At 47.8% G+C, this 14,196-nt stretch overlaps 4 protein-coding genes and 1 non-coding gene across 5 annotated transcripts; 2 read left to right on the forward strand and 3 right to left on the reverse strand.

Annotated features, from left to right (window-relative positions):
* Positions 1 to 74: 74 nt before the first annotated feature.
* Positions 75 to 3,155, reverse strand: BDV37DRAFT_235059 (putative protein kinase). Its single transcript, XM_032080429.1, has 2 exons — positions 1,199 to 3,155; positions 75 to 1,138 (listed from the first exon to the last, which is right to left on the reverse strand). Exons 1-2 carry the CDS (start codon positions 2,691 to 2,693, stop codon positions 591 to 593), a joined length of 2,043 nt encoding a protein of 680 aa, XP_031947082.1. The 5' UTR covers positions 2,694 to 3,155; the 3' UTR covers positions 75 to 590.
* Positions 3,156 to 6,897: 3,742 nt separating this feature from the next.
* BDV37DRAFT_235063 (uncharacterized protein) lies at positions 6,898 to 8,012 on the reverse strand. Its single transcript, XM_032080430.1, has one exon. It carries the CDS (start codon positions 7,946 to 7,948, stop codon positions 6,929 to 6,931), a length of 1,020 nt encoding a protein of 339 aa, XP_031947083.1. The 5' UTR covers positions 7,949 to 8,012; the 3' UTR covers positions 6,898 to 6,928.
* A 769-nt stretch (positions 8,013 to 8,781) lies between these two features.
* BDV37DRAFT_t2 lies at positions 8,782 to 8,855 on the forward strand. Its single transcript has one exon. It is a non-coding gene; the product is annotated as a tRNA-Ile (tRNA).
* Positions 8,856 to 10,060: 1,205 nt separating this feature from the next.
* BDV37DRAFT_235064 (uncharacterized protein) lies at positions 10,061 to 10,782 on the forward strand. The gene has a single exon (XM_032080431.1). It carries the CDS (start codon positions 10,088 to 10,090, stop codon positions 10,565 to 10,567), a length of 480 nt encoding a protein of 159 aa, XP_031947084.1. The 5' UTR covers positions 10,061 to 10,087; the 3' UTR covers positions 10,568 to 10,782.
* Positions 10,716 to 13,064, reverse strand: BDV37DRAFT_380 (glycoside hydrolase superfamily). The gene has a single exon (XM_032090534.1). It carries the CDS (start codon positions 12,416 to 12,418, stop codon positions 10,865 to 10,867), a length of 1,554 nt encoding a protein of 517 aa, XP_031947085.1. The 5' UTR covers positions 12,419 to 13,064; the 3' UTR covers positions 10,716 to 10,864.
* Between the last annotated feature and the right edge of the window lie 1,132 nt (positions 13,065 to 14,196).

The following is a 14,196-nucleotide window of genomic DNA, read 5'->3' on the forward strand; positions in this document are numbered from 1 at the left end:
GCACTCAGGCCAATCATGCGTCATGGACTACAACAATTACCCACGAGTATACATAAACAGCAATGGACCTCTAATCATCTTCACGAATGTTCTGTATTGTGTTTAAAATTAATTATTATACACTTAAACTCTTTTATGAAACCATCTAGAGCCTGCAATTGCTGTCTTCTACCACCCTTTTTGCTTGCGGTCTTGTCATGAGTATTGTATATCCGTAAAAAGAGAAATAAAGAGAACAAAAAGAAAGAAAGTATAGATAAAAGCGGTTAGGAAAAGCGGAAACAGTTCTAAGGGTATACCGGTCCTTTGGGCTAGCCAAAGTAAGCGAATGATATGAGGAAGGTATAGAGAGGAAGAAAAGAAGAGAGAAAAGTGGGAAGAAAGAAGACAGGCGGAAAGAAAAGGGAAAGAAGAAGATACAAAAAAGAAAGGAGAGGGGGCGAAAAAAAGAGTAAAGAAAAAGAAGAGAAGAGAGACAGATACAGGAACACTATCAATGCATCATCCCGATGGCCATCTCTGTATCGCGTAGCAAGGCAACATAGAAAATCGGCAGGAAGAGTGGCGAAATATAAACCAAGAGACCAGCTCTATGGTACCTCTTTGTCACCTCTCTTCAACCCACTCGGTACGTCGATTGCTTTCGCAACCCACTCGATGGATGCGATCTCATCCAAGCTTTTGCGTTTAGTATTCCGCTTTAGGAGCCCTTCAACGCACTCACGGGCCCCCTCTAGATCTTTCCCCTTCTGGGGATCCCATTCACCGTCACTGTCAGCATACCGATACCATGACCACTCACATCGCGCAATGCGGTGTGGGGTACGAGCACGGAGTTTCGCCGGGTCACCTCGAGTACCCGGCAAAGCATCGAATGGTAATCTGTTTTCCATCATCGCATAGAGCAAGACGCCAAGGGCCCAGCCATCAGTGGATCGCCCATCATAGGGTTGTCCCATCAGAATCTCCGGAGCGGCATAATCCTCGCTTCCACATCGGGTTTGGAGGAGCGGGCTCTCCGGAGGTTGCGGAATTCGTCTGGATAGGCCCAGGTCGGTAAGGGTAACGACCGCGCGATCGTATGTACGCCAGTCAGTTATCTCCTCCATAGCAGCGGGAGGAAGAGTAACTAGGACATCTGTAGTTGGACCGACTGTTAAGCACTATAGTCAACCCAGGCCACGGTGGGATCTCTTACTCTCAAGTTTAATGTCGCGATGGACTATGAAGTTGGCGTGGAGGTAGCGCACGGCAGCCACCAACTCAGAGAAAATCCGTCGAATCAGCTCTGGGCTCATGGGCCTCGGCCCAGAGGTTGCGACGTCGAACAGGTCACCTCCCGGGCAGTAGTCCAAAACCAAAAGAGCGCGCTTTTCGTCGCTTCCAAAAGCTTTCAATTGCACAAGGGAAGGATGGTTGACCGACTTCAAGATGTCCACTTCCCGCTTGAGTGATACCTCCAATCGTTCCTCGTCAGCTCCACCCGCTGGGCCATGCTCAATGACCTTAACAGCGACAAGCTTTTGCGTAGCGGCATTCACCCCTTGGAGGCTCGAACTGTAACCAGATTCCATATCCCGCAGTTCCATGCGTACTGCTAGACATACTTGACTAAAGGTGCCCTCTCCGAGCTCGCGCAGTTTGCGATACTTGCGCGGCTGCTGGGACCGAATGGAACGTACCGAGTATATTTCATCCGAGCCATCCATGGATTTTGGACTGACTATGACAGGCTCCACATCACCATCAGATGTACTGCGACTACTTCTTGGCGGCGTCGGAGGACGGACTGCAGGTAACGCGATGCCGCGATGAATTGCCAGGTGTTGTTCCCGGTGCAAGTTGTTTGATTTCGAGTCGGTACTTGACGATGAAAAAATCCCTTGAGACACACCCGATCCCGAAACTGCGATTGGACGCGGCTTGATCGGGATGGCCTTCGTCGGAGGGACATACTCACTAAGGCTACGATTACGAGCATGCTTCTGAGCTCCATCGGGGCGTGGCTTGCTGGGTGTCTCTAGATGCTTGTCAGCACCCAACATCTCCGCCATGCCACGTTGCTTGCTGCGCGATCGGCATTCCGAGGGCCCCAACACTTGAGATGAGTCACTTAAACGCAAGCTCAGGCTCGAGCCGTTCCGCGAAAGAAGGGATGGAGTCCGCGATAAAGATTGTGAATTGCGGCGCGGTATTTTCCATGGCGAGACGCCACCAATCGGCGAAGGCAAGGGAGTGATGTCTCCCATGGCCATCAACTGTGGCGACGACAGTAACGATGCTGGAGACAGGGAACCTCCTCCGGAGGAAGGCCTTTCGAGAAAGCCACGCAAACTCGATGTTCTTCGCGGAAGGCTGCTCGATGAGAGGCTGTGATGCATGAAAGGGTCAGATTCTTTCGACGGGCTCAGTTGCGTTGTGCACGGCAGGTCTGTTCGTATCTGAAGCGACGGAAGCGGCTGTGGAGCCCCGGGGTAACATTGGTGAATCGCTTCATCCTTTATACTCGGTGAGAATTCTCCATTCAAGGATAGTGGAGAGCAAACATTCTCTTCTCTAGAGCTCACTGAAGGCACCGAAGAAATTTCATTGTTACTCGAAGCCGTTGCAGCAGAGGCTTCGTGTAACAGAATAGGTTGTTTAGCAAACAATGCTGACCGATCGGTCGGTTGAGACGAATCCGGGGAAATCATCGAACGAGTCAGAGGGTTAAGTGCTGCGATATCCCAATGGCTCTATGTACCGGAAGGGTACTGCTGTCGCGGCGCAAAGTGGACCCAAAGCGCAGTTGTCACTCGAACTAGGCGGGTAACCGCTACCGAAAAGGTCCCTCGGGTTAAACTCTAAGTAGACCAAGCTGGACTTGGTGTGCAAAAGGCCCTCAGGCCTGGAGTTCTGGTCGAAACCGGGAGTGAATAGGAATTAATGGGCTGTGTTATCAAAGCATCTGGGATGGGGAAGGAAGTGGCGAGGATAGGAAAGGGAAGAAGAGGAGAAAGATAAGATAATGGTGAAAAGGGAAAGGAGATTGGGGGTTACTTTCTTTTTTTTTAATTCGGGGAGTAAGAGGAGGCAAAACTAGGGTCGGGGACGGGATGGTTGTTCTTCCCCAAGGGCTAAATCCACTTCCTCCCGGGCAGTATCCATGCACAGCGTTAAGTTTCGCTGCTGCTGCTACTTTGGATGACGCTACAGGAAAAAAACCCACGCGGGGTCAGCTGATGACCGCTCCGTTTTAGGATTAGTGGCCACGAGGTGAAGGACTCAACAGGATTTAACGCTACCCCGCATCCAGTAATGCCGTTGGCGGGAAGACCAAAAGAAGAACTACTGTTCCTTTCCATATCAAGATCGTCTCAGTCCTTTTTGGTAGTGTTCCTCCCAAATTCAGGCCCGTCCTGGAAATGGAAGCTTTATGAGGCTTAGTCTTGTTGGGGATCGTGGGAAGGGTTCGGAGTACAGGGGGCAACAATTAATTGAGGCACACTGAAGTCAGTGGCTGGATTGTGATGGATCATGACTGACAGGAGACTTTTTGGCGGGACCCACTCTGTGGGTTTTCTTTTCTTTTTTTTTTTTTCTTTTATCTTTTTTTTCTTTTTTCTTTTGTCATTTTATTTTTATTTTATTTGTTTTTGGTACACATACAGTGTATCATTGATCTATTTGTTTGAATGATAATCAGATTTTCTTTCTTTCATTGACCGTGATTAAAGTGGTCGTGCCTTGCATATCCTCTATAGAGATCGGGCAACCTGCCCACTACTAGCAGTATGTTGCGTTGTGTTGCGCTGCACAAAACGTTTATTTATCCTTCAATTCTAACAGCGCTATTGTCTATCCTTGCCTCTCAACAAACCCAGGGACTTCAGTAGTATTATTTACTACTCGTACCGTTGCAGATACCTATTTCCCAATCGGGGAACCAGCGAACTGCAAGAAATCCCAAACGGGCAACGTGCCCTGTTTCGGACATCCAGGTGATTGTAAAAAGGGAAAAAAACCCGCAATGACATTCGTTGAATGGCAAATGATCCATGGATCGCGAGTGGCCCAGTCCTATCCAGGCTAAGCTTGAATTAAGTGAAACTAAGCCGGATTAGGTCTCAGAGACCGGGAAAGTGGTTCGTGAAATCCTAACACTAAAACAACCCCAATTGCAAATGCGAGCAACCAGATGTTCTCGATTCCCGCATTCCGATTTCCCAATAGTCGATGGGACTCGAGTTCATGCCGAAATTTCGGGTCAAACCGCATTCCATGGTTTCAAATCTCCGACCCATTTTCGGCGTAACGAGTCGTTATTTATCATCTGTCGAGTTGATTTGACGCACAGTGCACATCATCGGCCACACTACCTTAGCGTCTGCGTTAGTCTTCCTGAGGGGGCAAATTTAACTCCGTCGGTTGTACAGAGTACCCTGAATCTGATCGCTCTGAAATTGTGAAGGATTATCCTCGGTTACTTGCCTCATGATCGACAACTGCCCTCAAAGTCTACGTAAGCTGTGTGATACTCACCAGGTTTGCTTTTCGGTCCTTCAGATCTGTGATTCGTCACAGGAGAAATTGAAACAGGGATCGCTCGACGATCGCCAAGACAATGAGCTATTGAAAAGGCCCCGTTGACCCAGCATTTCGGGCCTACGGGCGCATTTCTTTCAAATGAATGGCTGGAGAGCGTTTTCTTGGCAGGCATGCCTGGTTGACTAGTTCCGGTTGGTCAATGCCATGATTATCTACTCCACACCTCTGTTGCTGACTCGAAGTCGATTAAAGATCTGCCGATGATGCTACTCTGTAGATTGCGCGGATGACGTGGATCAAAATCTTGTCAATTTATGAGACCAATGTCCCTGGATCTTGGAAGGATAAATACTTGCCAGAGGCCTCGCAGAAACATCCACCGGGATTTCTTCGCTCGATTCACGGTCCAGACCACTTTAGTTCGAGGGATGTCTCATTTCCGAGTAATTATAGGTCCCACTACACATTGCGTTGCTAAGCAAAAGCTTCGATGGGTCACTTGCCTGCCGGACCCAACTGACCCAGTCTCAGGGTATCAGCCCTAACGGTTTTCATCGTCGTATATTCAGAATTTCAGGCCCTCCACCGACAGCCGCGTGGCCGCTTATGAGTATCCGAAGGAGCCACTAATCCTGAGACTGGGACTGGTGAAAATTTTCATACTAGCCCTGATACCGTTGCACCCACCTTCTGCTACTGTTGCAGTACTTTGTCTGCAGAGGAAATCTCCGTTCAAGCCGTTGCTGGAAACGTTTCAGGGTCATTGCCGATGTTACTGTGCTGCGTTGCATACTAGTGTTCCAGATACGGAAACTGAATGCAGGTTTGATCCTTCGCCAACGGCATTGTCACTTTGTCCTCGAAAACGACAAAACCCACCACCCCTGCTCATTTAACAATCACATTCCATATAAAACTAATTTCAGGAGGGAGTCAGGATGTTCAACGAAAGGACCGCTAACCTCGCCTCAAAGCTTATGCTTCCAAATAACTCAAGAATGGACCCAACTTATGAACTGGAATGTGAGGGCAAAAACGGCTGCTCACGATTTTTCATCGCCGTAACTGAATTCCACACTGGCCTAGATTTTATTTGCGTTGTCGCGTGATCAGATATGGAACGTCATGCGCCATGCCTGAATAAGCTCTAAAAGCCTTTCTTGATCTAGTAGATAAATGGGAGACAGCGATCAATCATTCCGTAATAGGTACAAAAGCTACAAATCAGGCATTTGTATGTTACCTAGGAGATTTGAGGCACAAGTTGAGGCATCGACTTCGATTATCAACGATTGTCCAAATCCGGCAGCTACCTTGCTGAACACATTAAACCGGACAATGCTGTACAAACCATCGGCACGACAGCTAATCAAGCAATTATTGCCTGAGCCATGTAATCTGAGAATCCAAATGTTGTCAAGGGTATGGTGCTGTCCAGTGTATAAACTGAAATATATACATACTTTCACCCCTAAAGCGATGATTCTGCGAGGAGGTCCGAATAAGGCATATTCGTGGAACGGGCAAACACCCAAGCTATAAGGCACCAGTGAGTTGTGATTGGTAGACTGCACTCAACTTTTGGCTCCTTTGTGTCCAGGGCACCTGGGCAGGTGCAGCACCTTACTCAAAGTGGTAATGAGCATAGGGCCCGGGCCGGGCCCTGATGAGCTAGGAGTATATCGTCGTGTAATAAGATGCGCTATGCAGCTTGATTCTGCAGCACCCCGTAAGTAATTTCTACAAATCTCAGTTTCTAGCCTTAGTTTCTTTTTCTTTTAGAGTTTTTCCTAATAGAATGATGTCTTATTTCCCAATTCGTAGTATCGATGCACCTGAAACAACTAAGGCAGCATTCGATTAACGTTAAACTTGTGAAACAAGGGGTTCCTGATTATAAAAACTTCAGTCTAATAGGCACATTGACTGTGGCAAGTCACAGGTAGAACGTGAGAATCAACGCATCACGTTTCAGTAAGCCTGCACTAAGGCGGATTTGCGTCATTCCTACTACAGCCGCGACAATTTCCGAGCCACCGTCCGAGTGATCTTCCAGTCCGATGTAACAGATGACTTATATGGAGAAATGGTATCAGAGATACTAGGGAGGTAATGTCGTAAATTCAGTCGGTGCATAGACTGCATGAGCAGGATCGATTGGCCCGTACGTGATGGGCTCTGAAGTTGGACCAATTGGACATTAGCCGTTCTAAATCTGGACCAGACCAGTGATGGGGAGACAAAGTGTGAGCGCCATCACCAAGAGTTGGACTTGCAGCACAAAACCTTGTTATTAGACTCGGGTCTAGCTCATTTTGAATCTCGCTGGGTTCATACTATGAGAGGTTGCAATTGGCCTCAGACGCAGTAGCTGCTACCAAGGGCCTATAGGAGCTTCTTTTCACTGCTCTTGGCCGAGAGATTTGCGGCAGTTCGGGCTTGTCACATCTGAGATAAAGGTGACACCGGGATACCCAGCGAGATTCGTGAACAACGCATATGCGCTCTGGAATATGAGGAGAGTCGAGGTTGTAATGTAGACCCCGTCGAGTTCCATAGCGAACCCAGGCGGAAAGGCCTCAATCCAAGTGAGGAATCTGTCCAGCTGTTCCCGGGTCATTTTTTCGGCTATACGGACTGAAAAGACTGCACGTAGCGAAGGGGCAATCGTGCTCGGGTTAATCCGTGTGACGCCAGTGAAAGGGAAGCAGACAGATACCCCTAACTTGACATGATGTGTTGGCTTGATAACCGAGCTATTCCCTCGAATAGTCGCCATTGCGTCCGAAAATACCACAGAGTGGTGGCCGTCTCGCTTGCGTCGAGCAATCTCGCCCCGCAACTTTTCAGTTAAGGTATTGTGTGGTGGCTTAAGGGCTTCTGGAGTGTGATCATCACTCGCAGAAAGAATTTCGACAACGCGAGTCGTAGGATTTAACGCTCGCTTTGCCACATATGAGTAACAGCAATCCAGGACGAAGACAGCGTCTGTATCTGCGATGTCAAAGTCCTGGAAATCTCCTGCCACTACAGTATCGATGATTCTTTGAAGGTTTATGCTTCGGCGGGATCGCCCTTCGACAGAAAAGAGCTGTTCCCCTCTAACAGCTCCGTGCCCAGCATAGTGAATCAGCACGATGGATTTGCCGGGTGCGTTTGCTGCGAGTCGGAAAATGGACCGAATTTTATCATTAAGCGTCCAGCCCGGGGTCTGATCGTGTTCGGCCAAGATCTCAACTTCAGCTTGGTCAAGATTTAGTGTACTCAGGATCGCCTGAAAATGATCGGGGTCTGCAGAGGCATTCGTCTTGTCTCGCTCCCATCGAACACTCAGCGCGAAAGAGTTGTTGTAAATTCGGCTGCGATTATTCACAGCGCGAGTGATCGCGTCCTCAAACTGTGCACGAGTTATTGCGTTCATGGTTTGGTCTTCACTGATGGCTGTCGTGGTGAATTTATGGAATTATCTTGTAAAGGGAATGAGGTTTTAGTGTGTTTAGAGGATTGCACGAAGAGATGGGCGTGGGAAAGAAGTAGTAATCTGCATTGCGTCAACAATACGAAGATAGTTCTAAATTATCAGATCATTCTTGAATCACGGTCGATACCCTCTTCATTATGATGACATGCACTACCTCATTCGTTGGAAGGCTGTCGACCAGGAAATTATCCGTAAGGTAACAGCCGGCATAGCGATACATATGGCCTGACTTAGCCTACATGGGTTACAGCTTGGGACAAGATCTTCTACACTATGCTATGCTGCCAAGTGTTAATTGCTTCCCGCGCATGGATTTGATATACCAATCACTACCTTTTCATCCATAGCAGTACTCTTCAAGGAGGGTGAGACCGCGTAAATTACTTACGAAATTCACTGGAGTGCATAATCTAGATTCAGAACTTGTCGACAGCTATATGGAGAGAGAGATATGCACTGATGGTTAGGTTCAGTGACCGATTTGGTTAATTGTGTCGCCGAGAGATATATATCTTTGCCACGGAATATGAGGATGGTACATTGTGGATTACGAATAGGTCCTACAATAGAAGAACTGTCTTCTTATATCTATGATAAGAGTTAATGTCGAATAGATACTAAATATGGTCAAGTATTAGAAGACGCTTGGTGTAGGTAGCGAGAGGTACTATTATTATTTGACAGATACTGTACATCAGTTAGTATGGTATGATTGTGATGGAAAAAATATGTTAGGCTGATAATAATATTTTGAAACCGATTTTCTAACAATTGGTCCCATAGCTCAGTCGGTTAGAGCGCTGTGCTAATAACGCAGATGTCGAGAGTTCGAGCCTCTCTGGGATCATTACTTTTTGCGCTTCAAATTTTTACTCTCACATCTCGTTGTCTTATTTCTGTAACCCCCCCAAGATACATCATCCTCCTTACCCGGAACTGTCCGTACAGCTGTATTCGTTTTGTTTCCCTTCCCTTCCCTGATATATGTGCAATGTTCAACTGTTCAGCAAACTGTGGTCTGAATAGTCTTTATCCGCCTCCCCACAAAACCTACATCCACCCACACAGTCCCACACCCTGCTCCATATTGCATACTATATATATTGTATGAGGTGGCAAGTGATTGTAGGGCCTGCTAACCAGTTATAAGTGAGACACCTATGTGAAGAAAAGGGCTTTGTCTTGATTTCGTCCACAAGGACCCATAGGTCCTAGCAGCAGGATTGTATCTTGTCTAGACCAAGAGTATCCAGCAGGACTCCACGCCATAGAAGCGTCGACATATACCTACTTAGACTTCTAAGCCTTAGCAATCTAGGCATGGCTTAGTGGAAAGTCGGCTGAACCATACTGTACCATACATCGACATGCCCGATTATCCTGAGAACTCGGCCCGGGAGTATGGTCGTGGTTGAACCCCGAGGATGTTAGTTCATACTAAGGTTGAAAACTTGGTCCAAAACAACACCGCGAACTAACCAATAGTAGAGATCTGAAACTACAGAGACTGTTGAGTAAGCGGCTCAACTGAACCTATAATAGGCAAGAAGTCGCTTACATAGTGTGTATCGGCATTGCTACCTGGATCTCCGAGCACTTCGGAGAAAGACACAGCCCTGTCTATTTCTGTTGCTCGAGACTAGATCTCTTTGGCTCCACATGTCTTACATCAAAATTAGATCTTCCTTGGAGCCGATATGACCTAGATAACCATAGCAGCAATATGCTATCGGGTAGGAAGGCCGCGTCAGCCATGGCTATTCTTGACTGAAGCTAAGAAAACCCAGCGAAGGGCTATGAGCACGATCTGTATGTTCTATTGGCCACTATACAATAGTGACTTGATAGAATGATTCGCCTCAAGCATATCCATTCTTGGCATACTTAGATTAGAAACAAATCAGGAACAGAGGTCCAGCGACCTGAGATCCATAGATTTGTGGTCTTAGGTGCTCATAGCTTCCATAAAACCCACTGAGACCCTCTCTGACCTCATCAGTATTGCAGAAAAAACCTTACACACTCGTTTACTAAAATATCCATTCATACGAAACCCAATACTCGCTCCTTAGACTCACAATGTCAGTTACATCAACCGCAACCACCACCGCGGCCTCCGCAACCTCAACCTGCCACCAAAAACTCTACGAGATCCCCGTCAAAGATGCCGCCTGCGCAATGCCGATACAGGGAAACAACTCTGCAATCATGAGCAGCTGTTGCTCCTCCGCCTCCGTCGTCTCCTACAACGACTGCGACTACTACTGCCTGGCCCAGGGTCAGAACGTCGGCGATCTGGCGGAATGTCTCATCAAAGCATCCGAGCCCGGAGAGGTGTGGTGCAACACCAACGCCAACGCGACGGCCACCGGTAGCGTTCCTACGACTGGGGCGGGCACTATCGTCGCTACTGCCTCTGTTACTGACTCGACTGCGACTGGGACTAAGAGTTCGACTGGTGCGACTTCGACTTCTACTACCAATGCTGCTGGGGCGAAGAAGTCGATCGGAGTGCTTGCACTCTTGCTGTTCGGATCTACTGCTGGGCTGTTGGTTTAGACATACCTCTGGAGAGATTTTGAGAGGTTATGGGCCTTGAATATGGGTAGAGAGTCAGTTTGACTTTGCCTGTCACTCTTTGATTCGGCGAAAGCCTTTGTGCTTTTTGGTTCTCTTATCTTGTTTGTGTCCTGTGCTTATTGTGGTTTCATTGTAAGATTACTCAACAGGACAGTGTTTATCTTAAATTCTGCCAGACCAGTATATAATTGCTGTTCTATAATTAAGAATCCGAGGGATTATATTGCAAAGTATGCCCATGCCACCTAGTCCATGAAAGCAGGCCTACGACCCCTTTCACTCAGCACTCCCTCGTAGAACAACCTCCTTCATCATCCCATTGAAGCCTTCCCCAATCCGTGCTAGTGGGGCTTCGATTGCAATGGGTGCCCAAACCTGGCTTTCGCCATTGATCCCCAGCCGCGCAAGAAACTCCATCGTTGTGGATCCCGCACCTGAATCGGAGACACTAAGCAGAGTCTGATTGCCCCTTCCAACCAAATGCACTTGAGTCCACGTATCCAAAGGAAGACTATAGTTGAGTGAATATGGGTTTCCACCGCTTATCAGGGTTATGTTGCTAATCGACCCATTTCCACTTAGAAGAACCGAGTCGGGTCCGGCAAAGAGGGTGCCAGGGTTGCTTGACGTGGGGTTCACCCAGAATGATAAAGTGTAGTCTCTCCCTTTGCTACCTAGCGGGGTGTCCACATAGCAGCCGTTGGAAAGTACGAGAGCAGAGTTTTGAACGTGGCATCCCCGCATAACTCCATCATAGCCGTTTCCTGAATGATCAACGACGGTCTCGGTGTCACTATCGAATTTGTAATGTAGTATGGTATCAGTGTGGCTCTTCACCTGACGATCCAGGTTCTGTCCAGGGATTGCGGCGTGAATCTTGTTGAACACTGCATCATATTCCTCCTCCAGAATGTTTCCACCCCATTGTTTGTCAGCCAAAGCTGGAAGGGTATCCCTCCACGAATAGTATGTTTCAAGAACCGTAGTAGAATTCGGGCCATAGTCGTTCCATAGAGCCGCGATGTGACCAAGCACGTGTGGATCGTTTCGAGGAGGATTGTTGGTGACATTCTTGGTGTCGAAGACGTTGGGAGCAAAAGCCCCGCCGGCGGGATTTCCATGGAACACACGAGTCTTGTTCAACGTGGATGGGTAGCTACCGGACCACTTGCCTACAATGTAGAACGCATCGTCCGAATTGAGCACATTATATCCATTCTTGATGTAGTCGAAGTAAGGATTATCCTCGAAGAACTCCCAATGCTGGATGGAAACATCCGTGGACACATTGGCACCCTGTATTGGGGTGAAGGTGCCCCAGATTCTCATGCTCTTTCCTGATTCTCTGGAGATATAGTCGCGCATCGTATTAACAAAAGATGTATAGTCAGTCACAAGATCTGTGTCATATTCGTCTGCACCTATGTGGACTGTTTTGCTGTGGAACCACGGCAAGAAGGTCTTCCAAATGGCCTTCATAGTAGGAATGGTGTCGGGGTGAGTAATGTTGAGCATGCTGAGATCGTCAAGCGCCAGCTCAGGGCGCCACTGGGAGATAACCAGTGCATGGCCTGGAGCTTCAATTTCGGGAATAATAGTGACACCTCGTCGGGCACACTGTTGTTGGACGTTGTCAAATTGTTCCTTAGTATAGGATTCATTGGCGCGTTTATTGAGACCAGCTACCGCAGGATCATCCGACCATAGGCGGAATGCTGCATACAGATCCATTGACTGCTGAGCGGAATATCCATCTACGTTGTTGTAGAGATTGTCGCTTAGATGCACGTGAAATACATTCTGTTTGAAAAAGGACAGGAAGGCGCACATTTCGATCAGAAACTCAGGGGGGTAAAAGTGGCGCCCAGCATCCAACTGTACAAGTCTCGGTTAAGGTATATAACGAGGCAATGGAGTAGTTTGGTAAGCAAGTTACATACCATGACACCTCTATTGGCCCACCCAGGCGCATCCACAGCAGATCCTTGGGGAAGAGTGTGGCCACTGACGACAGCGGCCTGAATCAACGACCGCGATCCCCACCAAGCACCTAGTGGACTGGCTCCAGAGATTCGCACGCCATTTTCGTTGATTGTTAGCGTGTATGCTTCCGAGGTATATCTCCCGGCAGCGTCTTGGAATCCAGTCTCATTGGCAAGCGTAAAGAAAATTGAGTTGACTGCGGCCGTCCTGCTAGAGGTGAGTGGTATATCAATCCCTACCGTGGATTGGAGGTCTTTTTGGAAAGTCTCGGCGAATTGTTGCAAGGTAGGTGGGATTTGGGTTGCTCCATCATTGTCTATAGCATCGGCATAGCGCTCATCAACCACAATACTGGTGAGTTGAGATAAGGAATAGGTGTCGTTCGCTCCAGTGAACGGGATAGTTGGTATAGTCACCAATCGGGTGTAACCTGCTGTTTGTGAGACGTTTGTCATAATATAGATTCGTAGCTCGTACCTCCTATAGAAAGAGATAGGAAGAGACCTAAATTAATAACTTGACCCCAAAACATATCGGTAGCCAATACAGATATGCGTTTTGAGTTGAGATCTTGAAAGTAGGAGGTCGAGAGACCCCAATGGTTTTTTTTTCCTATTTAAGGACCGGGTTATATGTTTGGTAGCATCTAAGCCATGTAACATGGCGCACAGTTACTATCAACACTTCGCTTGGATATATCGGCAAAGAAAGGTTACAATTAATTAACAGTAGTCAGACTTGTTCTAGTGATCTGCGCGTGGAGCAACGTTCCATAGCAGACGAGAGGCGGGGGCTGTGTCATATCTCTAGTATGAATGGGCGATTTCTATTAGTAGAGAATAGAAATAAGCGGACTTTGCTGAACCCTATCTAATTTGTATTCTGGGACATTGTTATCATACAGACAACAAACCAACCGTGATTTTTCTTGAAAGATTCGGTGACTGCCATCATTTCACTCTTCCCAGAGTGGAAGCATGTTGATAGTGCTGGCGTCAAATGCTTATCTCAATGATTAAGCAGCTTGGACTCCGCGACCCCGCACGGCACGAGCAAGAGCAATGTTTGATAGATTGGTTGAGCTCACTGCTTGATCCATACAGGTCGGGGAGAATCCGACTATAGCCGTGCAGATCGCCATTAGACTTCCAAATCCCGCATGGCTCGAGTTAGCAATGTCACCCTTATGTAACCCGGGGGTTGGTTGGTTTTTCCGCTGTATAATGGCAGTGACCGACTTCAAGAGTTAGCACCTGCTCGGCTCCGAGGCATGGCAACGGTTGGAAACTGCGCAATATCGGGCATTGCGATACCATCGAGTGGATTTCCCACCAATGGGGATTCAATCGACCGAAACACAGAATCTTGATACTTGATGCTGCTCGAATATCGAAATGGTCACCTGACCACCGGCTGTAAAGCGGCACATGACACACTCTGCCGATGCGGCATCCAAGAACACCCGGATCTCTTGAGGTTCAATCAAACTGCACCAGAAGGCCAGGGGAGACGCGAAAAGCAGGGATTGTCCATCGCAGTGCTATCATCAAAGCCAGCGACTGGCCCGGAAGAGAATGATTCGTTTTGGCATCAAGTCTTTCATTGTGAGTTCCTAAAGAATTAAG

This window comes from Aspergillus pseudonomiae (assembly GCF_009193645.1).
Source record: "Aspergillus pseudonomiae strain CBS 119388 unplaced genomic scaffold BDV37scaffold_1, whole genome shotgun sequence".
In the NCBI taxonomy this organism is placed as follows: domain Eukaryota; kingdom Fungi; phylum Ascomycota; class Eurotiomycetes; order Eurotiales; family Aspergillaceae; genus Aspergillus; species Aspergillus pseudonomiae.

Coding starts and splice junctions, on each gene's coding strand:
- BDV37DRAFT_235059 (XM_032080429.1), bottom strand. CDS start 2,693: ATGATTTCCCCGGATTCGTCTCAACCGACCGATCGGTCAGCATTGTTT. Junction 1,139..1,198: donor TCGCGACATTAAACTTGAGA/GTAAGAGATCCC, acceptor GTCCAACTACAG/ATGTCCTAGTTACTCTTCCT.
- BDV37DRAFT_235063 (XM_032080430.1), bottom strand. CDS start 7,948: ATGAACGCAATAACTCGTGCACAGTTTGAGGACGCGATCACTCGCGCT.
- BDV37DRAFT_235064 (XM_032080431.1), top strand. CDS start 10,088: ATGTCAGTTACATCAACCGCAACCACCACCGCGGCCTCCGCAACCTCA.
- BDV37DRAFT_380 (XM_032090534.1), bottom strand. CDS start 12,418: ATGTGCGCCTTCCTGTCCTTTTTCAAACAGAATGTATTTCACGTGCAT.